This window comes from Myotis myotis, unplaced genomic scaffold (assembly GCF_014108235.1).
Source record: "Myotis myotis isolate mMyoMyo1 unplaced genomic scaffold, mMyoMyo1.p scaffold_m19_p_4, whole genome shotgun sequence".
In the NCBI taxonomy this organism is placed as follows: Eukaryota; Metazoa; Chordata; class Mammalia; order Chiroptera; family Vespertilionidae; genus Myotis; species Myotis myotis.
In genome coordinates, this window is record NW_023416346.1 from 30,843,722 (window position 1) to 30,864,007 (window position 20,286).

The window sequence follows — 20,286 nt, forward strand, 5'->3', positions numbered from 1 at the left end:
CGGCTTTGTGTGTGACAGGGTGCAGCGCCCCAACCTTCCCCACCCCACAGGCCCTACTCTGTGTGTGACGGGGTAGAGCCATAACCTGCCCATCGGCCCAGCCCTGAGTGTGACAGTGGCGGCGCCCCAACCCCGAGTGTGACAGTGGCGGCGCCCCAACCCCCTGATCGGCCCTGCTCAATGGGTGATAGAGGGTGGCGCCCCAACCCCCCCACCCCACGGGCCCTGCTGTGTGTGTGATGGGGTAGAGCCATAACCTCCCCATTGGCCCTGCCCTGAGTGTGACAGTGGCGGCGCCCCAACCCCCTGATGGGCCCTGCTCTGTGAGTGACAGGGGGCAGTGCCCCAACCCTCTGATTGGCCCTGCTCTGTGTGTGACGGGGGTGGCGCCGCAACCTCCCCATCAACCCTGCCTTGAGTGTGACAGGGGGTGGTGCCCCAACCCCCCAATCGGCCCTACCCTGAGCGTGACTGAGGGTGGCATCGCAACCTCCCAATCCGCCCTGCTCTGTGCATGACAGGGGGCGGCACCCCAACTCCCCAATCGGCCCTGCTCTGAGCCCGACCATGGGCTGCACCTAGGGATTAGGCCTGCCCTCTGCCACCCGGGAGCAGGCCTAAGCCAGCAGGTCGTTATCTCCCGAGGGGTCCCAGACTGCGAGAGGGCACAGGCCGGGCTGAGGGACCCCCCCCCCCCCCCGAGTGCACAAATTTTTGTGCACTGGGCCTCTAGTCTACTAATATGAGTTGAACCTTTTTTTAAAATACATATTTTTATTGATTTCAGAGAGGAAGGGAGAGGGAGAGAGAGATAGAAACATCAATGATGAGAGAGAATCATCGATTGGCTGCCTCCTGCATGCCCCCTACTGGGGATCGAGCCCGCAACCTGGGCATGTGCCTTTGACCGGAATTGAACCTGGGACCTTTCAGTCTGCAGGCTGATGCTCTATCCACTCAGACAAACTGGCTAGGGCGAACCTTTTAATTTTTAACAAATATCATTATGAATATAAGGTTGTTTACATATTCTCCACAAAACTATGGCTCGGATATACTTTATTAGTTGAAATTTATAGTCCTTGCTCATTTGCTAATCAACTTAACAAAACTGTAAGGATAATCAACATTTAGTACCAAATGTGAATATAGGTACAAAATCTGAATTTTTTTCTTTTAAAGAATCTATATAATGTTTAAGAATTTTAAAAGACCATAGGATTTTAGGACTGGAAATGACCCTCATAAGGTACTTGGATTTCTTTGACTGTATAATGAGTGATTTCTAACTGGGTGTGGGATGGACAATGATAAACAGGTAATCTCAGGATGGAGACAAATGACCAAGTTCCTTAATTAGTTCTTGAATTGCCATAGCCAAAATAAGCATTATGAGCAATGCAAAGTAATTAAAATGATTTGAACAGTGTGCTACCCGAAAAGATCTGTGATCTACAACTGGAAATCACATACCCTATCATTCACAGCCCTGACCAGAGAGAAAGTACCATTCAGCAAACAAATTCTCACTGTCCACCCCAAAAGGACCCATAACCATTTTGAAAAACACAATCTTAGAACTCCCTTTGTCCTTTCTTGCCTTGGCTAATATCATTCCCTTCCTTTCTCTTCTTTTTACCTAGTCTCAAAGCCAGTCCAGCTAGCCAGTGATGCCTTTCCTGCCCACCTCGGTAGCCTGGCTTGATTCATCCTTCCTAGGAATTTCTGGTCAGGCTAGTAGGAAGCCACTGAAAGCTTTCATTAGAGGAGTCTGAAAAAATAAAGTCTGTATTTCAGGCAGCTGCATCATGTCTGCATGTTGCCTCGACTCTACACAGTGACAAAGGACAGAATAGCATGATTTAAAAAAGGTATGATGTCTGACATTTTCCAGAGAAGAATACTGATAGAACTTCATGATTAACTGAATATGAAGATAAAGGAAATCAGTAGTAGCTAATTATAAATACCTGCTATCCTTTTTCTCCTTTCATAATTTTCTGATTTACCAATATATATTTTATGGCTGATGGCACTTTCCCCACTAAATCAAGTAGATAAGTGGCATTTGGTAGAGCCTGATTATTTCACATTATGATCTCATAATTTTAATGAATTTTTGATTAAGTACTATTCTCTTTACTGCTGACAAGGTACCTGAGATGTTAATTGTAGGGTGAAGACACTTATTCAGCCCAGGAGGAAACAAATGTGATTATATCTGACACTTAACAGTCTCTAGTCACTGTCCTTCTCTAATATATATGGCCTTTTAATTTAAAATAGTGATCAAAGCAATCAATGCCCTCCTTTATATTCCTGCATAAAATTTGTCCAGTCTTATTTCTTGCTTTAGAAACTACAAAAAATGTTAAAATGTATCTGTACACATACACACAAATTACTACTCACTATAGTTACCAATACAACTTTCCATATAATTCAACCATTAAAATTTATGTCTAGAAAACAAACAAAAATATATCTACCTCTTTACTATAATCTGGAGTCTCTCCTTGAATTAAGCATTACAGTAGTGGGACCAATATACATTTTTCATTAGATCAGCAATTCTCAATAGGTTCCATGCCTTAAGACAGGGATCTGCAAACTTTTTCTCTAAAGGGCCATAGAGTAAATGTCTTGGGCTTTGTGGGCCAGTTACAGTCTGTGGTCTCTGTCACATATTCTTCTTTCTAAACAACTCTTTAAAATGTAAAAAAAAAAACCCTATACTTAGCTTATAGGCTACACACAAACAGGCGGTAGGCAGGATTTGGCTATGGTTTGCTGTCTGGTGCTCTAAGGAATCCATTGTATATAATATATAAACATCTTCAGTGAATCTGGAATAGTCTTAGTTGTGCCCTTCTTGAAAGAATTGAGAAACATTAAATCAAATCCTTTTCTCTGTTTTGTGGTTAAGATGAAAATTGTGGTTGAGAAAGGGTTGCATTAATTAACAAAGCTCCAAAAATACTATTGGAGGAAGGTGATCATTATTATGTAAAAAAATACAGGCATTCAAAAGTTTATTAGGGAAGAGTTAAAATCCAAGATTCCAAGGAACTGTCATTTTTGTCTAAAGCATAAGTCAAATGTTATAGCCTTACTGCCTCTTAGTAGAAAATTAATTACATGTAGTAGTAAAGTAATTACACATTCATTGCCTCAGTATAAAATTAATTACATATAATTCAAACTTTGCTTGGAATGGATACCTGATCACTTTTATATATAGTCATGTGTGCCTTATCTTTTATAAATACCAGCCTAGTTTAGACTCCTTAGAGCAGCGGTTCTCAACCTGTGGGTCACCAACCTGTGGGTCGCGACCCTTTGGGGGTCAAATGACCCTTTCACAGGGGTCGCCTAAGACCATCGGAAAACATATATAATTACATATTTTTTTGTGGTTAATCACTATGCTTTAATTATGTTCAATTTGTAACAATGAAAATACATCCTGCATATCAGATATTTACATTATGATTCATAACAGTAGCAAAATTACAGTTATGAAGTAGCAATGGAAATAATTTTATGGTTGGGGGTCACCACAACATGAGGAACTGTATTAAAGGGTCGCAGCATTAGGAAGGTTGAGAACCACTGCCTTAGAGGAATACTCAAGGCTTAGTTTTAGAGTTTAAAGGTTAGCTAAACAATCTCCTCACTTTACATTTGAGGAGATGTATGCAGGCATTATTTCATAGTATAGCAGTGGTCAGCAAACTGCGGCTCGCGAGCCACATGCGGCTCTTTGGCCCCTTGAGTGTGGCCACGAAGTTTCAATCGCACTGTACATGCGCGCCTGCACGTGGTATTTTGTGGAAGAGCCACACTCAAGGGGCCGCAGTTTGCCGACCACTGGTATAGAGCAACAAAACACACTTCATTCTGCATTCTAGTAGTCAGGAGAAAACAATTTAGTGGCCTACCAGGAAAAATAATTAAATTATCAAGCTCTGGAACCACTTGGCCATATTAAATAAGATTATTCTTTCACAATATACAGATCATCTTTTCAGTTACAGGAGTTTTTAAAAATTGTCCAAAACTGTGCTTCATCTTTCATTCAGAATCAAACATTATAACTGCATGGCATACTGTAATAAAAGGTACACAAAAGAGTAATCAAATTAAAATACTTTTAAGTTATATAAGTTGACCCTCCCAAAGAACCCAGGCTTGTGAATGGACAACAGGAGCGAGCTATCTCTATCTTGGAATGTGGGCAGGGGGCTGTAATCCCTGAGCAGAAAATAATGCTTGTTTTTTAAGTCTGAAGACATTGATATCTTTTAAATTACTGGAAAGTCAAAAGCCAACAACAGAAGTAATACAGTATTTAGTATCCATAAGTGTTATTAGAAAAAAGTAACTGGACAGCATACCACTTAGAACTCCTCTCTCAGCCAAGACATAAATCAAATAGTGCTAAAAAGTCATTAAGCAAACTTATTTTAAAGTAAATCTGAGATACTACTCAGCATTGATGGCTCCAAAGAACTGTTTTAATCATTTCCTGAGAAAGAATTTTAAGGCTAGAACCTATTGGAAAAGTAACAATAATAATAAGTCCAGTTATATGGAAGAACAATTTCTTCCCTTTAACCTCCCTCCCCCAATAACAGTCTAAATTAGCCAAATGTAATCCAGTGATAAGCGGGCACTTTTCCTTGTTAATGGAAAGTATTCCTTTTGCCTACAGAGAAAAAAAAGGCCACCCAAAATGACTCCAAGTATCTAGAAACAATTTATTGGCCCTGTACACATGCCACCAAAATTGCACATCTTAAACAGAAAAGCAGCTGAAATCACCATTCCTATGATGTCAGCTCTTTCCCCTGCTCTTTCACAAGCTTTCTCTCAACCAAATATACTCTTTACAGACATTTTCTTGCCATAACAAAGCAATTATGTACACATAATTCTTATCACAGAAGTCATAAGAAGAAATAAATTACTATTACCTCCCCAATTTCCTTTTCTGTTAGCTTTTTCTCCTCTCTGCAGAAAGTAGAGAAATTTCCCATTCTAAAAAAATAGAATTCTCAAACCTTTAAAGCAAAATACTACTTTTCTCCTTCCTTGGAAATACTGTCTTTCTCTTCTTCCAGAGTCCAACACCTTTTCCCTCACCTACATTTTCTGTTTGCTCATGAGGCAGCAGTAATCCTCTGGTATCATGAAATTCTACCTTCCCTAAGCAGGGTTTACACTGCAGCCTCCAAAATGATGCCTAAACTTCACCAGATAGAAGATCCATAGCAACAGCAGGAGTAGTTTTTTTCACTTGCTATTACCAGAAATCACAGTCCAAAAAGATGACCATGGAGGTGTCACCTATGCGAAAACCTCAAAATTGACTCATTGTTTAACTACTCAAACCCCACGTTTTCATTTTATGTGTCCTTTGGGAAGCCTGTTACACAGTAAAAAAAGATCTTTCAGTGACAGTCACCATTTTTTTTCATAAAGAAATAGGTTTTGTGTTTTTTTAAAGCAGCTTTCTGGATACAAGATTTCGTCACTGTAGGAGAATTTAATTCCCCATCCCTCCCATTCTCTATCACCTTAGAATAAACAGTATAACATACCTATGACAATATTAGCTTTAAAATAAGAGCTTAGACAATGATCACAAGTTTCCGTTAACTATGAGTCATTTGTATAATACCCATATACCACTGATTATACTAACAGGTAAATTGGTTTATATGTATCAAAAACAGTTCCTTTGATGTAATGATATTCTGTAAGGCTACTATATGGGAGAAATTAAGCAGAAAATTGAGAATCTTGAAAAATATAATTCTATGTAATGTTCAATTAAATTCTAATTCACTAAAATAGCTCAACAGTGTTATTCAGTTTTATTAAAAGTAATTTCCCATTATCTGCATCCTGTATAGAGTAAGACTGATGTGAGTCCAATTTTTTCAAGAATAATAACAATTTATATATTAAAGTCAGAAAGAACTAGCCATGATAAAAATGCAACATGTATAAAACCCTGAAAATGCTATTACATATTTAGACCAAGGTACATATAAATATGTGTATTTACATTGGAGTAAATATTCCTAAAAAGGGTAAAGAATCCTATATACTTTCTATCTAATAAAATATATTTAGCAAATCCATGGATACCATAATTTTTACTGAGTACATAATTTTTACTGAATTCTTGTTATATAAAGACCTTCTTAAATGACATTGTCAAATTGTAATTTTCTGCTTCTTTAACTTCGTGATCATCTTATCTTTTACCCATTTTTATTACTATAATTCACTTTTCTACTAAAAAATTATGTCTAAAATTGATAGAGTTGATTAAAAACTCTATAGGCAAACGTTGAGCCTTATTTTCTTGATTAGATTAAAAGTGTCTTCAGACATAAAATATATTTCATGCACAATATACAGTTGACTCTTGAACACTAGTTAAAACTGTGCTGATCCATTTATATGTATATTCTTTAATAAATATACACTCTGCCCTCTGTATCCATGGAATCAACCTACAGATGATGCAAAACAGTATTTTCCATCCACAGTTGGGAATCTTCGGATGTGAAGGGCTGACTATATGCATTCTATATGCACTGCTCTACACCATTTTATATAAGAGACCTGAGCATCTGAGGATTTGAGTATCTGCATCAGAGGTTCTGGAAACAATCCCTCACAAATACCAAGGGATGATTGAAGTTAGGTTTTTTGGGTGTCAATAGTTATACCCAGACTTTTGACTGACCAGGATTCAGTTCTCCTAACTCCCATGTTGTTCAAGGGTCAACTGGACATTTTGTGTGCATATATATACACCCCCATCAATTTTCTCCCACAAAAACTTAATCTAACACTCAGAATAATGAAAAAAAAGGGTCACAACAGTAATTATGTATCCTGGAAAACAGACAGCTACCACATAAGCGGTGAGAGATATAAAATAAACATATCAGAATTTTTACACCCAAACAAATTGTATTCCCTAAAGTCTCTTAGGGACTCAAGGGATTTATTCTAATGATAATTAAACATCCTTTAAAATCTAGAGGTACATTTCTGCACATGCTTTTGAGCATCCTCATTGGTGGCAAACCTTTGATTATCAGGGTTAATTTTGTTTTTATTGGTTGTGTGTTCATTTTCGAAATTGAAAGTGATTTAGGCCCAAGACTGATGAATGAAGTGGGTAATCAAGTTTGTTCACATTGTTTGGTGTTGGCAAACTCATTAAGTAGGCCCTATTTGCTTTTGTCATTTTCAGCCCTAATCCTTTGTTTCAACTAAGCTCTGAGCTCTTCTACATGGTACCTGTTGGAAAACAGTAATTCATTAATCTGATAATATGGAGAATATTTTAGAGAGCTGAAGCTGGAGTCAAAAGGGTCATTTAGGAAGTGACTTGATATTTCCTAATGGTTCAGAAGTAACTTCCTCTCCTCTCCAGGAATTTACATATGTAAACACAACTTTCCAAAGTTTTTACTGTGAATGGGTAGTTTTCACATAATAGCAGTCCAGGGTTATTAAGTCCAGGACTTGGAGGGGGGAGAGGCGAGTAATAACAGCATGAAGAAAAGGAATTATAAATAATAAAAATTGGCGATATATCAAAATGGGGAAAAAAGTCTTAAAAATGTCTATGCTTGGGAGGAAATATTGCCATTTACTGGCATATAGGATACTGACATTTTATTTTATATTAGCCAAATTGCATTTTTATAACTCTAAGCACAAATAGATTTCATGTTCTTAATAAAACTGTTTTCATTTGAAGATATGAGCATTTACTAAGTGTTCAAACCTACCTGGATCAAAGAAACAGAAGTTGATGGGTGACCGAGATTTTGGAAGTTGTAGACTTTAACACAATGTTGAGCTTGGCCTCTTAGAATGATAATTGGAAAGCACGTTATGTTATGTTATTTATTTACTAGAGGCCCAGTCCACGAAATTCGTGCATGGGTAGGGTCCCTAGCCTGGCCAGTGATCAGGGCCGATCTGTGAAGCAATCAGTGGGGTAACTGAGGGGCCCCTGCTAGCACCCACCTTGGCTGGCCTGGGGCCTGCAGGCAGGGGGGCAGCTCCTCCATTGAGCATCTGCCCCCTGGTGGTCAGTGTGCATCTAGCAACCCATTGTTCTGCCTGTTTTCTACTGTTCAGTCAATTTACATATTAGGCTTTTATTTTATAGGATTTGTTTATCTATTTATTTTAGAGAGAGTGGAAGGGAGTGCCAATATTTTAGCCACTAAGAAACACCAGCTAGAGCAGAAATCATGTTATTTTTATTTCTCACAATTTCATCTATCTATTTCCATGCAGCACCTCCAATATCGATCTTCACTCTTGAACAAACCTGTAACTAATTACTTCTGCTGGGATGTGTGGCACTTAAAAGTCAACATTTCTAAAAATGAACCAATTGTCTTTCAAACTCATCCATATCTTTGAGTCTTTACTCTTCCATCAAATTTCTCCCCTTTCCATATCGAATTAGTCACCAAGGTCTGTTAGTCTTCCTTGAGTGGTGCTCAGAGTGATCCTCAGACCAGCAGAACATCTGGGAACTCAGAAAATATGCAAATTCAAGACCCCACTTCAAACCTACTGAATCAGAAATTCTAGATCTGGGGCCTGGCAATCTTTGTTTTAACAAACCATCTAGGTCAGTGGTTCTCAACCTTCCTAATGCCGCAACCCTTTAATACAGTTCCTCATGTTGTGGTGATCCCCAATTTCATTGTTACAAATTGAACATAATTAAAGCATAGTGATTAATCACAGAAACAATATGTAACTATATATGTGTTTTCCAATGGTCTTAGGCGACCCCTGTGAAAGGGTTGTTCGACCCCGAGAGGGGTTGCGACCCACAGGTTGAGAACCGCTGCTCTAGATGGTAATTGTGTATGCTCAAGTTTGTCCATCACTGCCCCACATTAAAATCCTTATTTCTACAGCCTGAGCCATTACAATATTTGCATAATATATATAGCCTTCCACTTCTCTAACCTAGCCTGTTGGGTTGGAAGCCTAATGCAATCTCCAAAAACAAACAAACACACAAACAAACAAAAAAATTGATCTCATAAGTTTACTTTCTTGCTGAAAAACTCCTTGTTGTAGACAGGATTAAATAAACTGTCTGGAATTCAAGGCCTTTTATAATTTGGTCCTATCAGTTCATGGCAATAAGCACCTAACTCAAACTTCTGTTATAGAAAGAACCTTGTGTGTGCTTCTTTGTCCTTTTCTCTTATCTATCTTTCATTCCCCTTTAAGGGTCTGTTGAAGGCTGCCCTACCTAGAAGCAATGTGGTGCAGTGGTATAAAGCATGAGTACCTAGCAGAAAGGTACTCTGTAAATGAGAGTTATTTTCCTTAGTCCAGTCTTCCTTGGAATGCTTCTATGGCAGTTTCTATCCTATTTGGAATTCATCACTATTGCTCTGTGTTCTTAGATTTCTATATGTACCCATGTCTAGTTTCTCCAATCTATATATATATAATCTATATATATATAAAAGGCTAATATGCAAAATGTCCCCTCAGGAGTTCGACCGGGAGTTCGATCGCTCACTATGACCTGCGCTGACTACCAGGGGGTGGTGTGGGACGAAGGAAGGTCCCAGCCAGTGGCCAGCAGCCAGGGGAAGGAGACCCCGGCCAGCAGCCAGAAGGCCCCGATTGGCCCTGATCACAGGCCAGGCCTTGGGACCCTACCCATTATCTCAAAGATAGACACTGAGCACCTCATTCGATACAAAGTAGACCTTCCAAATTTTGCTGCAAATACTTTTCTAGTTTAAATTACACCATTATTTCATGCAGACTAAGCATGAAAAACACTAAACCTGGATCACCAGGGTCCAACGTGGGAAAGTCAATTTATTATTACTTACTGACAGGCATATGGGAAGGCTCAGAGTTAAATTGAAACAAAGGAATTTGAACTAAAACTATAGAAGCAAACAGGACCCTAATTAATGAGTTTGCTAACTGTCCTTCCCATTAGGTCAGTATCATTTAAAAAGCATACATTTAAAATATGCTTCTTTCCCTGAAGCTGCCAGACACACTGACTATACCCTCCTTAACCACAGAGGTCAAAGTTGTATTTTCTATCACCATACTTAGTAGCATATGTGCATGGTTTGCTGATTGGTTTCTTTTGTGCTTCTGCTTAAAGTTAAGGCTGGCATCAGGAAATTGAGACCAGAGAGTCGAGAAACTTTCCTAGCTATAGTGGTCAGACATAATCATGAGGCAGAGGCTTTGGGAAGAAATTATGACTGTGATTCCTATTGGCTCAGCTTCCACCAAATTTCTTGCATTAATAACAACTTATACTCCACCTAATTATCTATGTTGCTCATCTCTATCCCATCACCCACTGTTGTGTTATTTATATTATTCTGCATCAACGAATTAAATCCCAATTTGATATAATATACTGCAAAATAATATGTTCAAAGCCAATGGTTTAATGGAAAGCTGGGGGAGGGGATAAAAAGGCACTAACCACATGACTCAAAAAATGCATTTTCAAAGAGAAATCTGGATTGTCTAGATATTCTTGAAGTATTTCTTCCACCTGCCAAAAATTCACTACTAGGATTGTGTTACTAGGCACTCTTGAAACCTGGTAGAGTAATTCACTAGTGTGCTTAGAAATTCCCTAACACATCTAGTGTGATATGGATTTCATATCCAGGAAAACTTCATTAAGATGATAGTGGTAAGCTGTTTCTATAATTCAAAGCAACTGTTATTCTCCAGCAACACACTCTATTGTTCTGTAATAAACAAATTGAAAAATCCAATGATGGTGGATTTGAATCCATATTCTTTTTCAGTCCTTTGCATTTTAAACTAATAGAGTTTTACATATTTATTTTCCTTACTTTTTTTAAACAGATGAAAGGGGCTTGGAAAAAATCACTAAGAACACAATCTCTGTACAAGTATCACAAAGAAAGGTTGAAAAGCTTTTCTGTAAACATTTTTCATAAGAAAAAGACAAAAACATATTTTTTTTGGATTTCCTTAACAGCACACTTTTTAAGTTACTTGACCAGAAAGAAGTGGACACTTAAATATAAAATTAGAATATTTTCAACTCTTTCATCTGAGCTGTCTACAATTTTGCTTACTCTAGTCCAAAAGAAGTATGAACCATAATTTTGTTCTCATTTTGCTAGAATATCCAGAGCTATGTCAGACCAATTGGCTAATCTGCCATTTTAAACATGGATCATTCTAATCCATGACCATATGATAAATGAAGGAAAGGAAAGCCCAGTAGGATGCTGTCAGGAAAATGCTGGAACAAGTCCAGAAAAGGTTGAGGGGGAGGGTACCTCTATCTCCAGTGAGGTAAATGCTAGTGAGAAGTAAGTGGTGGGGAGAGACAGGCAGGAATAGAGAAGATAGGATCTCCTTTGTACTAGGTTTCCTAGTTTCTTTGAATGTGCAAGTCAGGTGATCCACATATAATCATATAATTCCTCAATTATGTGAAATTTTAGGAAGGGGCAACAAAGAGAATGGTGGTTAGAGTTGGCCAGCAATTTGCTATTTTGTTTTTAAATCCACATTTGAAGGCCTTTTCCTATTGGATAACTCTTCCTATTTCATAGTATTATTGAGAGGAATTAGTCGATATCTTTTGAAAATGTTTGATTTCTATAAGCATTAATTCAAAGATGTTGTCCCTACCATATAACACCTTAGTCTAAAAATGGCAGGCAACCATATGAGCGATGTACTTCAGATGCAGTCAAAATGTTATTTGAGTATATTTTATTGATTTTTGGTTCTTTTAAAAATGAGTTACCACATGGCAATCCTCCAGAGACACGTTGTTTTATATGTTCCTGTGGTGGAAAGTCTTTGGGACTTAGTGATGAAAAATGAAAAGGAGTTTGTTGCATCACAATATTGGTGTTAATTTTTGTTCTCCTAATCCCATTTTTTTAGCAACAAATAAAACGAGTAAAACTACCACTCTTTCAAAAGACATCATTCAGTCAAAAATGATCATTAAGCTGTCCAAAATTTACTATTAGATTTCCTTTTTTAAAGGCACTATTCCCTGTAAAATATGAACATCCATGGGAGAAGTCATACACTAAGTCATTAATCAAAAACACCTTACTATGAATGAAATTTATCAAACTTTTCTAATGTGACAGCTGAGAGAGAAACGTAGTTTCTTTTTTTATTTGTTTGTTTCGGAGGGGTGGAAACAGAGGGCAGGTACAAGAGGTCCTTTTTCTCCCAAAGACACAAATTTGTCTGGAATCAGCCCTAGTTACAGAAAGCAATGAGGCTCCTTATTCCCTCAAAGGCCTTGGAAGGTAAGGGAATGAGAACTTTTGTGTGAATAGCTGATTATTTACAAGTATATTTTCTTAAATATAATACATAAAAATCATTTCAATAAGGTGAAAAAATCGACATTGTGTACATATAGACGAGCCTTTATGAACTACAATAATTTAAACATCACACAATATATATACTTAAAGAAACAGAATGGAAAAAAGTTAGAAAAGTCTAATCTATACTGCACTCAGCCCACACTTTTACATATAATTCATACCTAATAGTCCTTGCCTTTAAGAAATTTACAACCTAGTTTGGAAGACAAGTATAACATATATAATTAGACAAAATCTAAGGCAGCATATAAATCAAGGACTGAGTTGTCGACCACTATCAATAGATAAAATAGGTGCTTGGAAATGGGAGAGATTTCAGTAGCCTGGAACATTCAGAGAAAGTTCATGGAGAAAGTAAGATGGAGACCCTGAATATCAGGTAGGATTTGGTCCGTCAGTGATTACTAAACTGTAACTGGCATAGTATAACAAAATGGATTTTTTTCCCTTTTTTTTAATATATTTTTTATTGATTTTAGAGAGGGAGAGGGAGAGAAAGATAGAAACACCAATGATGAGAGAGAATCATTGATTGGCTGCCTCCTGCACGGCCCCCACCGGGGATCAAGCCCGCAACCTGGGCATGTGCCCTTGACCGGAATCGAACCCGGGACCCTTCAGTCTGCAGGCCGACTCTCTATCCACTGAGCCAAACCAGCTAGGGCAAAAAGGGATTTCTTATTGAAAAGCAGTGATAACTAAGTTTATATCTGTAGCAAGGAGCCAGATAACAGAAAGTCTGGAAAGTTGAGCAGAGGATTTGGGGCCTGGTGGTGGTAATGGCATGTGTATGTGATGGAGGGGTACTGGATTTCAAAAAATGTGGGTTATCGCACAAAGGATAGATAAAATAATGACATGAAAACATTGCTTGGCAGGATTAACTGTCCATATACATCATAAATTTTATAAAGGAGCTTAAAATATATCCTACAAATGATAGTTAATACATCTTAATAACATTTCTTTGAGGCAAAGGAAATTTAGCTTTTATTATTCCTCATTTCATAAATAATTTGTTCAAGGTCATTAAATAAATGAAAGCCAGGATAAAAAAACACAGTATCACAATGCTCAATGTTTCTCAAACACCTTCTAAATAATATTCTCTCATTTTTTATGACTCAAGCAAGGGAGGTAGATGATGGACCTTTGTTGTCAAGTGCCATTTCTAGACCCTGATCAGTGTTCAAGGCACATGTCATACCACACCTAATTACTGTTTACTCCTCCTATAGCCTCTAGCTCCCTGACACCATACTTTCTAAGCACCCCCAACTTTCCCAGCTAACAGTTGTCTTGAATTATCCTGTCCCAGATGATCTTCTGCCATTATCATTAGCATATTCAACATCTCTGTATCAACCACTCACCAACTAGGACAATGGTTTGAGTTTAATCAATGCAAGGCAATGCTTTCCACTTTTACCTCAAATTGCAAAACTGATTATTACCTTCGGAAGGTACAAGGGAGGTTAGAACTTCACATACTAGATTCTGGCACCAAACCAAAATCCTTTTCTCCAATTTAGGTTTCATGATGAGAGTGAAAGTTAAGGAATTCCCCTCAGTTAACTCCCTCTGGATCCTGACATATTTTCTCTTCCTCCCATGCACCTTAAAGTCACTGGTCCTTTCCTTACAAGCTGATCCTTCACCTATAGTTCCTATCTCATGAGTGCCCTCACTTAAACATTCTCTCTGTCATTATGACCCTCTCCCTCCTTGGTGGCTCATATTCTTCAGTTTCAAGAAAAGAGACTGGCCGAAACCGGTTTGGCTCAGTGGACATAGCGTCGGCCTGCGTACTGAAGGGTCCCAGGTTCGATTCCGGTCAAGGGCATGTACCTGGGTTGCAGGCACATCCCCAGTAGGAGATGTGCAGGAGGCAGCTGATCGATGTTTCTCTCTCATCGATGTTTCTAACTCTCTATCTCTCTCCCTTCCTCTCTGTAAAAAAATCAATAATATATATATTGATTGGCATATAGTAAATGCTTAGTAAATGTGTGATAAATGACTAAAGCATCAAACCTACATTTTCAAGTATTTGCTGAACATTTTTTGAAAACAGCTTAATTGAGGCATATTGATATACAAAAATGTATACATTTAATGTATACAATTTGATGAGTTTGGACATAAGCATGCATGTGTGAAACCATCACCACAGTCAAGATAAATAGATGTGTTCTATATTTTAACTTTGTCATCCCATTGTTACCTCAAACCTAAGAGAAACTAAAAAGTAAAGCAACGAACCTATTTCTTTCCACTCAAATATTTACTCTTTTATGATGTAAGACATGTTTTTCTTTGAAGCTTTCAGTTATAAACCATACTTAAATTGAAGATATTTCCCCTTAAACAGAAATCACTAACTTCCTACTAGATCTGGCTCTTCTCCGTGACTTTCCAATTATTTAAGATATATCATAATTCTCCCAGTTCCCCATATTAGACACCACAAAAGCTTATATTCCTCTTTCTTTAACTGGCTAATTATTAAATCTGGTAATCATATATTTTTTCTTCATAGTATTAGGCATATGGAAGGCAGGTAATGCAAGGTCCATTGCATCTGGACAGACACTGCCCCACTGAAATAGCCTCAGTAGATCAAATGGTCTCAAGTCTCTCAATTCTCCAGGTCATCCATTCATCCAATGTTGAGGTTGCTCTTCCTATATATAACTTTGTTCATTGCATTTCCCTTATTCAGAAATGTATAATGGCTAGTCCAAAGGCCAAAATCCTTCCTTAGAAGTCAAGAATCATTATAATCTGGACCTAATAAATTTTTCCAATTTTACTTTCTATTATTTCTCTAGAGGAATTCTTCATCATAGTCCAAGTGATTTTATCCCACTCTCAAAGATTGTGTGCACACACATACTTGGCAGGTGTGCCCTTCCCTGTCTACAAGCATTTTTCTCAGATTTTTTCTCTGCTTGGAAATGCTTTCCCCAATATAGATCCTAACAACAATCCTTTGGGGTCAGTTTATCATCTGTAAATCTTCAACTCTTCCACTCAGAAAATTTTATTATAGAGTATGTATCACATATTTTGCAATAGTTGATATTTCATGTGTTAGATTTAACTACCTGACAACATTTTAAGATTTTCAAAGGTAGAGAGCATTTAGAATATATGTACTTCTGTATCCTTCCCAGAACCCAGTAACTAAGTTCACCAATGCAAGCCAATGTTTTCTACCTCTTAGAAGCCTTCAATAAAGTGTTTATTAATCCTTAAACATCATTTCCATCTCAAACCTCAAAGCTCAAGCCATTCAAAAATAGTACCAACTTGGTCCCATTTAAAGATACATGAAAGTTAATTTTTAAATTCTTTAGCAAAAACTTAAAAATTATTTCACAAGAGAAATAACATAAACACAACATAACAGTACTCCAATTCAGCATTTAACTTTATTCTCCTACTTACATTTTATAAAATATTTAACAACCAGTGTAGAATATTTGTCTTTAGAAATACCAATGCAGGTTCTAAGGGGAAATAACTTAAACTTAAGTATGATTTATAACTAAAAACTTCAAAGAAAAAAACATGTTTTAAATCATTAAAGAGTAAATATTTCAGTGGAAAGAAACGGGTTTATTGGTTCATGTTTTTTTAAAAGTTGTGCTATAAAAAATCTGTGCTTTAAATATTTTTCAAGAGTTTAGCTCCTGGCATGGAAAATTCCTTTAGTTATATACTAAAGAAGTAAAGCACAAATTAAATACAAAAAATTCATATCCTCGACTTTGGTGTAATGTGGCAAAAATGTTCATTACCACAATATTAAGAAATATCAACAATGAGTTTGAATAACTAATTCATAAGGAAGAGTTTAAACTGGACCAAATCCTGGGTTTTCTTTCGTCACTCCAAGTTTCTTTTCTATTTTAAACTAGTCGCAACAGAAATTTCTTTGTTTGAAAGTCAGGAATGCTGGAAGTCTTAAGTGATAGAACAGGTAGCTCAGCTTCTACTGCACGTCTCTCCTGGGGCGGGGGGTGAGGGGGAGAAAAACACTGTGGATAAAGTAATTTTGTTTTTATTTCTGGAAAAATCATTTTTCCCATCAATCTTCATAATTCTCTAAAATAAACTGTTAAAAAGTTATAGGCCAGGCGACCACTTCATCCTGATTTGTGGAAATACTTACTATACATTAATTTCAAGAACACATGGCTAATCCAAGTTTTCTTACTAGTCTAAAGGTCTAAAAGTTACTCCTAACTCTTTAACAAAACTCTAGGGGAATTTCAAAAGCTCATGATATATTTCTGCATCTCATCTGCAATATTTTTGAACAAAAGAATAGTAAAAGAAATCTAGGCTCAAGCCACACTGCACGCCGTCAAATTTATTTTTAGAGTACCGTACAATTTTAACTGTGGAAAACATTTGTGTTGCACCAAATGCTTAAAAACCACCTATACGAGAAAATGGAAATAAGAAGTTAAGAATTTACCATTTTTATTAAGACAGAGAAAGTGACAAAAAATATTTCTCTCTTCTTTGCTAATATTGAGATGATTGCACTCTCCAAATTAGTTGAACAAAGTAATCACAACTTTGGGAAGGTGTAAAGTGAAAGATAGAATTTGTCATTTAAAATACATGATTCACAGTCTAAACCATTTTAATTAATATTTAGAAATTCCAGAGATAGGGAACTCAGATAATTCAACAAAGCTGGGATCAGTAAGAAATACTGAACAGCAAGCAGTTCCTAAACCATATAAATCAAATAAAGACAAATCAAATAAGGACCAGAAACCATATAAATCAAATAAAGTCAAGACAAATGAAAAAACTCCAGAAATTATTTTCTCCTTAGTACACAGATTTTTCCAGCACACAGAGTTTTTCATAATCACAAACGTGGTGAAGGGGAGGCACTCACTCTGGTGACAAATACAAGCAGACTCTCCAGCACACAATGGAGAGAAAGGCTTGGAAACCCTCGGAGACAAACTTTACCTCTGTAAAGATCTTCTCTCCACATAGTGGAAAGAAGGGTACTGTGAGAAAATCTTCACACTTTCTTCCACATCAGACAGAGCAAAACTGTAGTGTTGCAAACTACTAATTCCCTTACTACAATCAAAGGCAGAACTGAATGAATGGGGTGTGGGGCAGGGCCCATGGGGGAAAGCGGGAGGGATGAGGGGGTGTCCTGAAATGAAAAAAAAATGGGGGGCATTTTGTAAAGCTTGAATGGATTAACCTTTTTAGAAGCCCTAATATTTCTTATTTTCCCCTTTTTCTTCCTCTCATTTTCATTAAATACACACAGACTTCCTGGGACTCAACTTAGACTTGCTCTATAGTTTATTCAGCTAAATGGCCTGGTGCTTAGGACACACTGGAGCCCTTAGATTAGATATATGTCTAACACAAACAGTCATTTTTTGGGGGGAGTATCTTAAAAATAACTTTTTTGTGACCGTGTATAAAATGTGACCGATTGCTTTAAAAAAAAGATGAATTTCATGCATCAATTAGCAGTACATTGAGGCCCTAATGAAATATAAGCTATTTACTAATGAAAAAAATTTTTGAACTTGGAAAAAGTTTGCTTTCACATTTTTAGAAGATAATGAGAGACTGAGGCTTTAGTGTTTCTGGTCTCTCTATATAAGTAGGTTGTTTAGGCTATGTGACAAAGGAAAAAATAAAACGTGAATGCTTAAAAGTTAGTAGACTTGGATAACATTTAGTAGATAGCTTGAAATGCACCGATTAAAAACAGTAATAGCATAAAAAGTATGGATATAGCTACTTCTTAATAAAATGAAAATATAATAAGGGGGCTGAGTAGATCTCCAGTAAGAAGTTGAGTCCCATGCAACAGTCCCTTATCCAGTACAAAAAGCTTCCTTTAACAACATGCAACAGTCATCTTGTGGGAAAGGCAGAGGAGGGGGCTAGAGAGTTATCTCCTAGGTGACTCTGATATGGGATCCTGCATTTCTCACACGGAACTATGGGTTGGGCCAGGTGGGGGAGCGAGATACAACTTCGCCCTTAAGCTGCACCAAAAAGGGAAACGAAGTCACCTCACTCTTCACTCTATGCACACAGGAAGAGCCCAATTCAATGTCGCTGCCAACAACACCCCCTAGTCTTGCTCCGCCCAACTTGTATGTGTTGGGGGGGGGGGAAGGGGAGGAGTAGGCACAACTTGCGTTTTATCCCACAGATTCGGAGGCACCTCGGTCTTTCCCAAGTTAAGTTCTCCCTCCTCCAGTGCCCAAGGGTACCACCCTCAGCAGGCGCAGGTGTCTCACTCTGGCCTATTTTTATAACCGACCCCCATCCCGACATCGACGAGCGCCCCAGTCCTTCCCCGCCTTCCCAGCACAGTGCACCGCCGAGCCTGAACACCAGAAAACACTTAGAGCCCAATTCCCAGGTCACCTGGCCAGAGCGCCGGCCCTGCCTTCAGGGGAGTCCTGGGGCCGCCTCAAGGCCAGTGCCCAAAGCGGAGCGCGCCCAGGCAGTCACGTGGGTGCCGGGGGCGGCCTGGGCTTCCTCACCTGCATCCCGGGCACTCGGACAGCCACCGGTGAGTGGGCCATGAAAGCGACTGCTGCTCCGCACGGCTTCTGTGCTGGTGGCGCCTTGGGCTGGGACTGGCTCCTCCTCCAGGGGTAGCTCTGCGGCCCTCCCAGGCTTTTCGACCCGGGCCTGGAAGGACACACAGAAGTGGGGTTACTGGGCTAGTGGCGCGCGGCCACGGGCTGGGAGGTGGGCATTTCGCGGCGGGACTCCCTGGGACTCAGTCTACCTTTGTGGCGCCCCCCGGCCGCTGTTGCCGCCGCCTCTGCTGGTGCTCCTACTCCTTAATTCGGGGCGCTGTGTGTGGCGGTGGCTGGGACCTGGGCTCCAGTGATGCCGCTCGTCTGCGCCTCGCCGCTTTAGGAAGAGGAGGTGGAGGCGCCCCAGCTACCCGCCCGCTCGGCTGGGCTGGCCCGGGAGGCGGTTGGGGGCGGTTCCAACACTGGCCCTGCCCCCGCCCCATAGCCGGGCGGTGTCAGAAGAGCTAAGACTCTGAGTGAAGGGGTTTGCCTGGGGTTGCTGGAGCCTGAGAGGGTGGAGACTCTCCAGACACGCGGAGGGGAGAACCCAGGGACTGGGGCACCTGGAACACAGCTCGGCCTGGACAAAGAATGGAAGAGTTTGAGTGACTCTGGGAGTAAGAGGACGTCCCAGACGCGGCCACGTTGCAGGCAGGCGTGCAAGGCTGGGGCACACGAAGCCTGGGAGACCTCTTGAGTTGAAACTTGGGGAGTGTTGGCATCCTGATCTGGTCAAGGGTGGGGGCACAGAGAGCCACCGATTTAGTGGACCCTTGCCTAGTCCCGGAGTCCGGTATCCCCACCTTGGGGCCCTCACGCCTTGGGGCAGATCCATAACCACTCTCCTGCTTTCCGGATTCCCTGCCCCCAGACATGCTTCAGGTGACTTAAATCTGAGGCTACCCCTACCTCTTGTGCTATCATTTGGTGGGGGGCAGCCAGACTAGGGGTTCTCTTCACCACAAATTCTGCAGGTGAAAGAGAGAGGTAAGTTAGAAAATAGATGATTCATCCGCAGAAATTTTAATGAGAATAATGGAGGTATGGGAAATGAGATTGGATCAGTAGCAGTACGTATTACTGAACTCAGCATACACAGCAGTGGTTTTAGCAACTCCCTGCCTCCACCCCATGTTAGGTTCCACTCCAAGAGGGAGTAAAGCTCGTTTGAGAGTACCCTAATAATAACAGTAACAATGATAATAACAATTACAGGAATCTCCTTC

General features: G+C 39.2%; 1 protein-coding gene across 2 annotated transcripts in view; it reads right to left on the reverse strand.

The window, feature by feature from the left end:
• STK26 (serine/threonine kinase 26) overlaps positions 1-19,423 on the reverse strand; it is a 57,253-nt gene extending 37,830 nt beyond the window's left edge. For both annotated transcript variants that reach the window (XM_036304561.1, XM_036304560.1), the window contains exons 1-2: positions 19,270-19,423; positions 19,019-19,169 (exon numbers count right to left, since the gene is read on the reverse strand). In XM_036304561.1, the coding sequence (XP_036160454.1) occupies positions 19,019-19,060 (42 nt within the window). In that variant the 5' untranslated portion in view covers positions 19,061-19,169; positions 19,270-19,423. The remainder of the gene's footprint in view (positions 1-19,018; positions 19,170-19,269) is intronic.
• Positions 19,424-20,286: the final 863 nt, after the last annotated feature.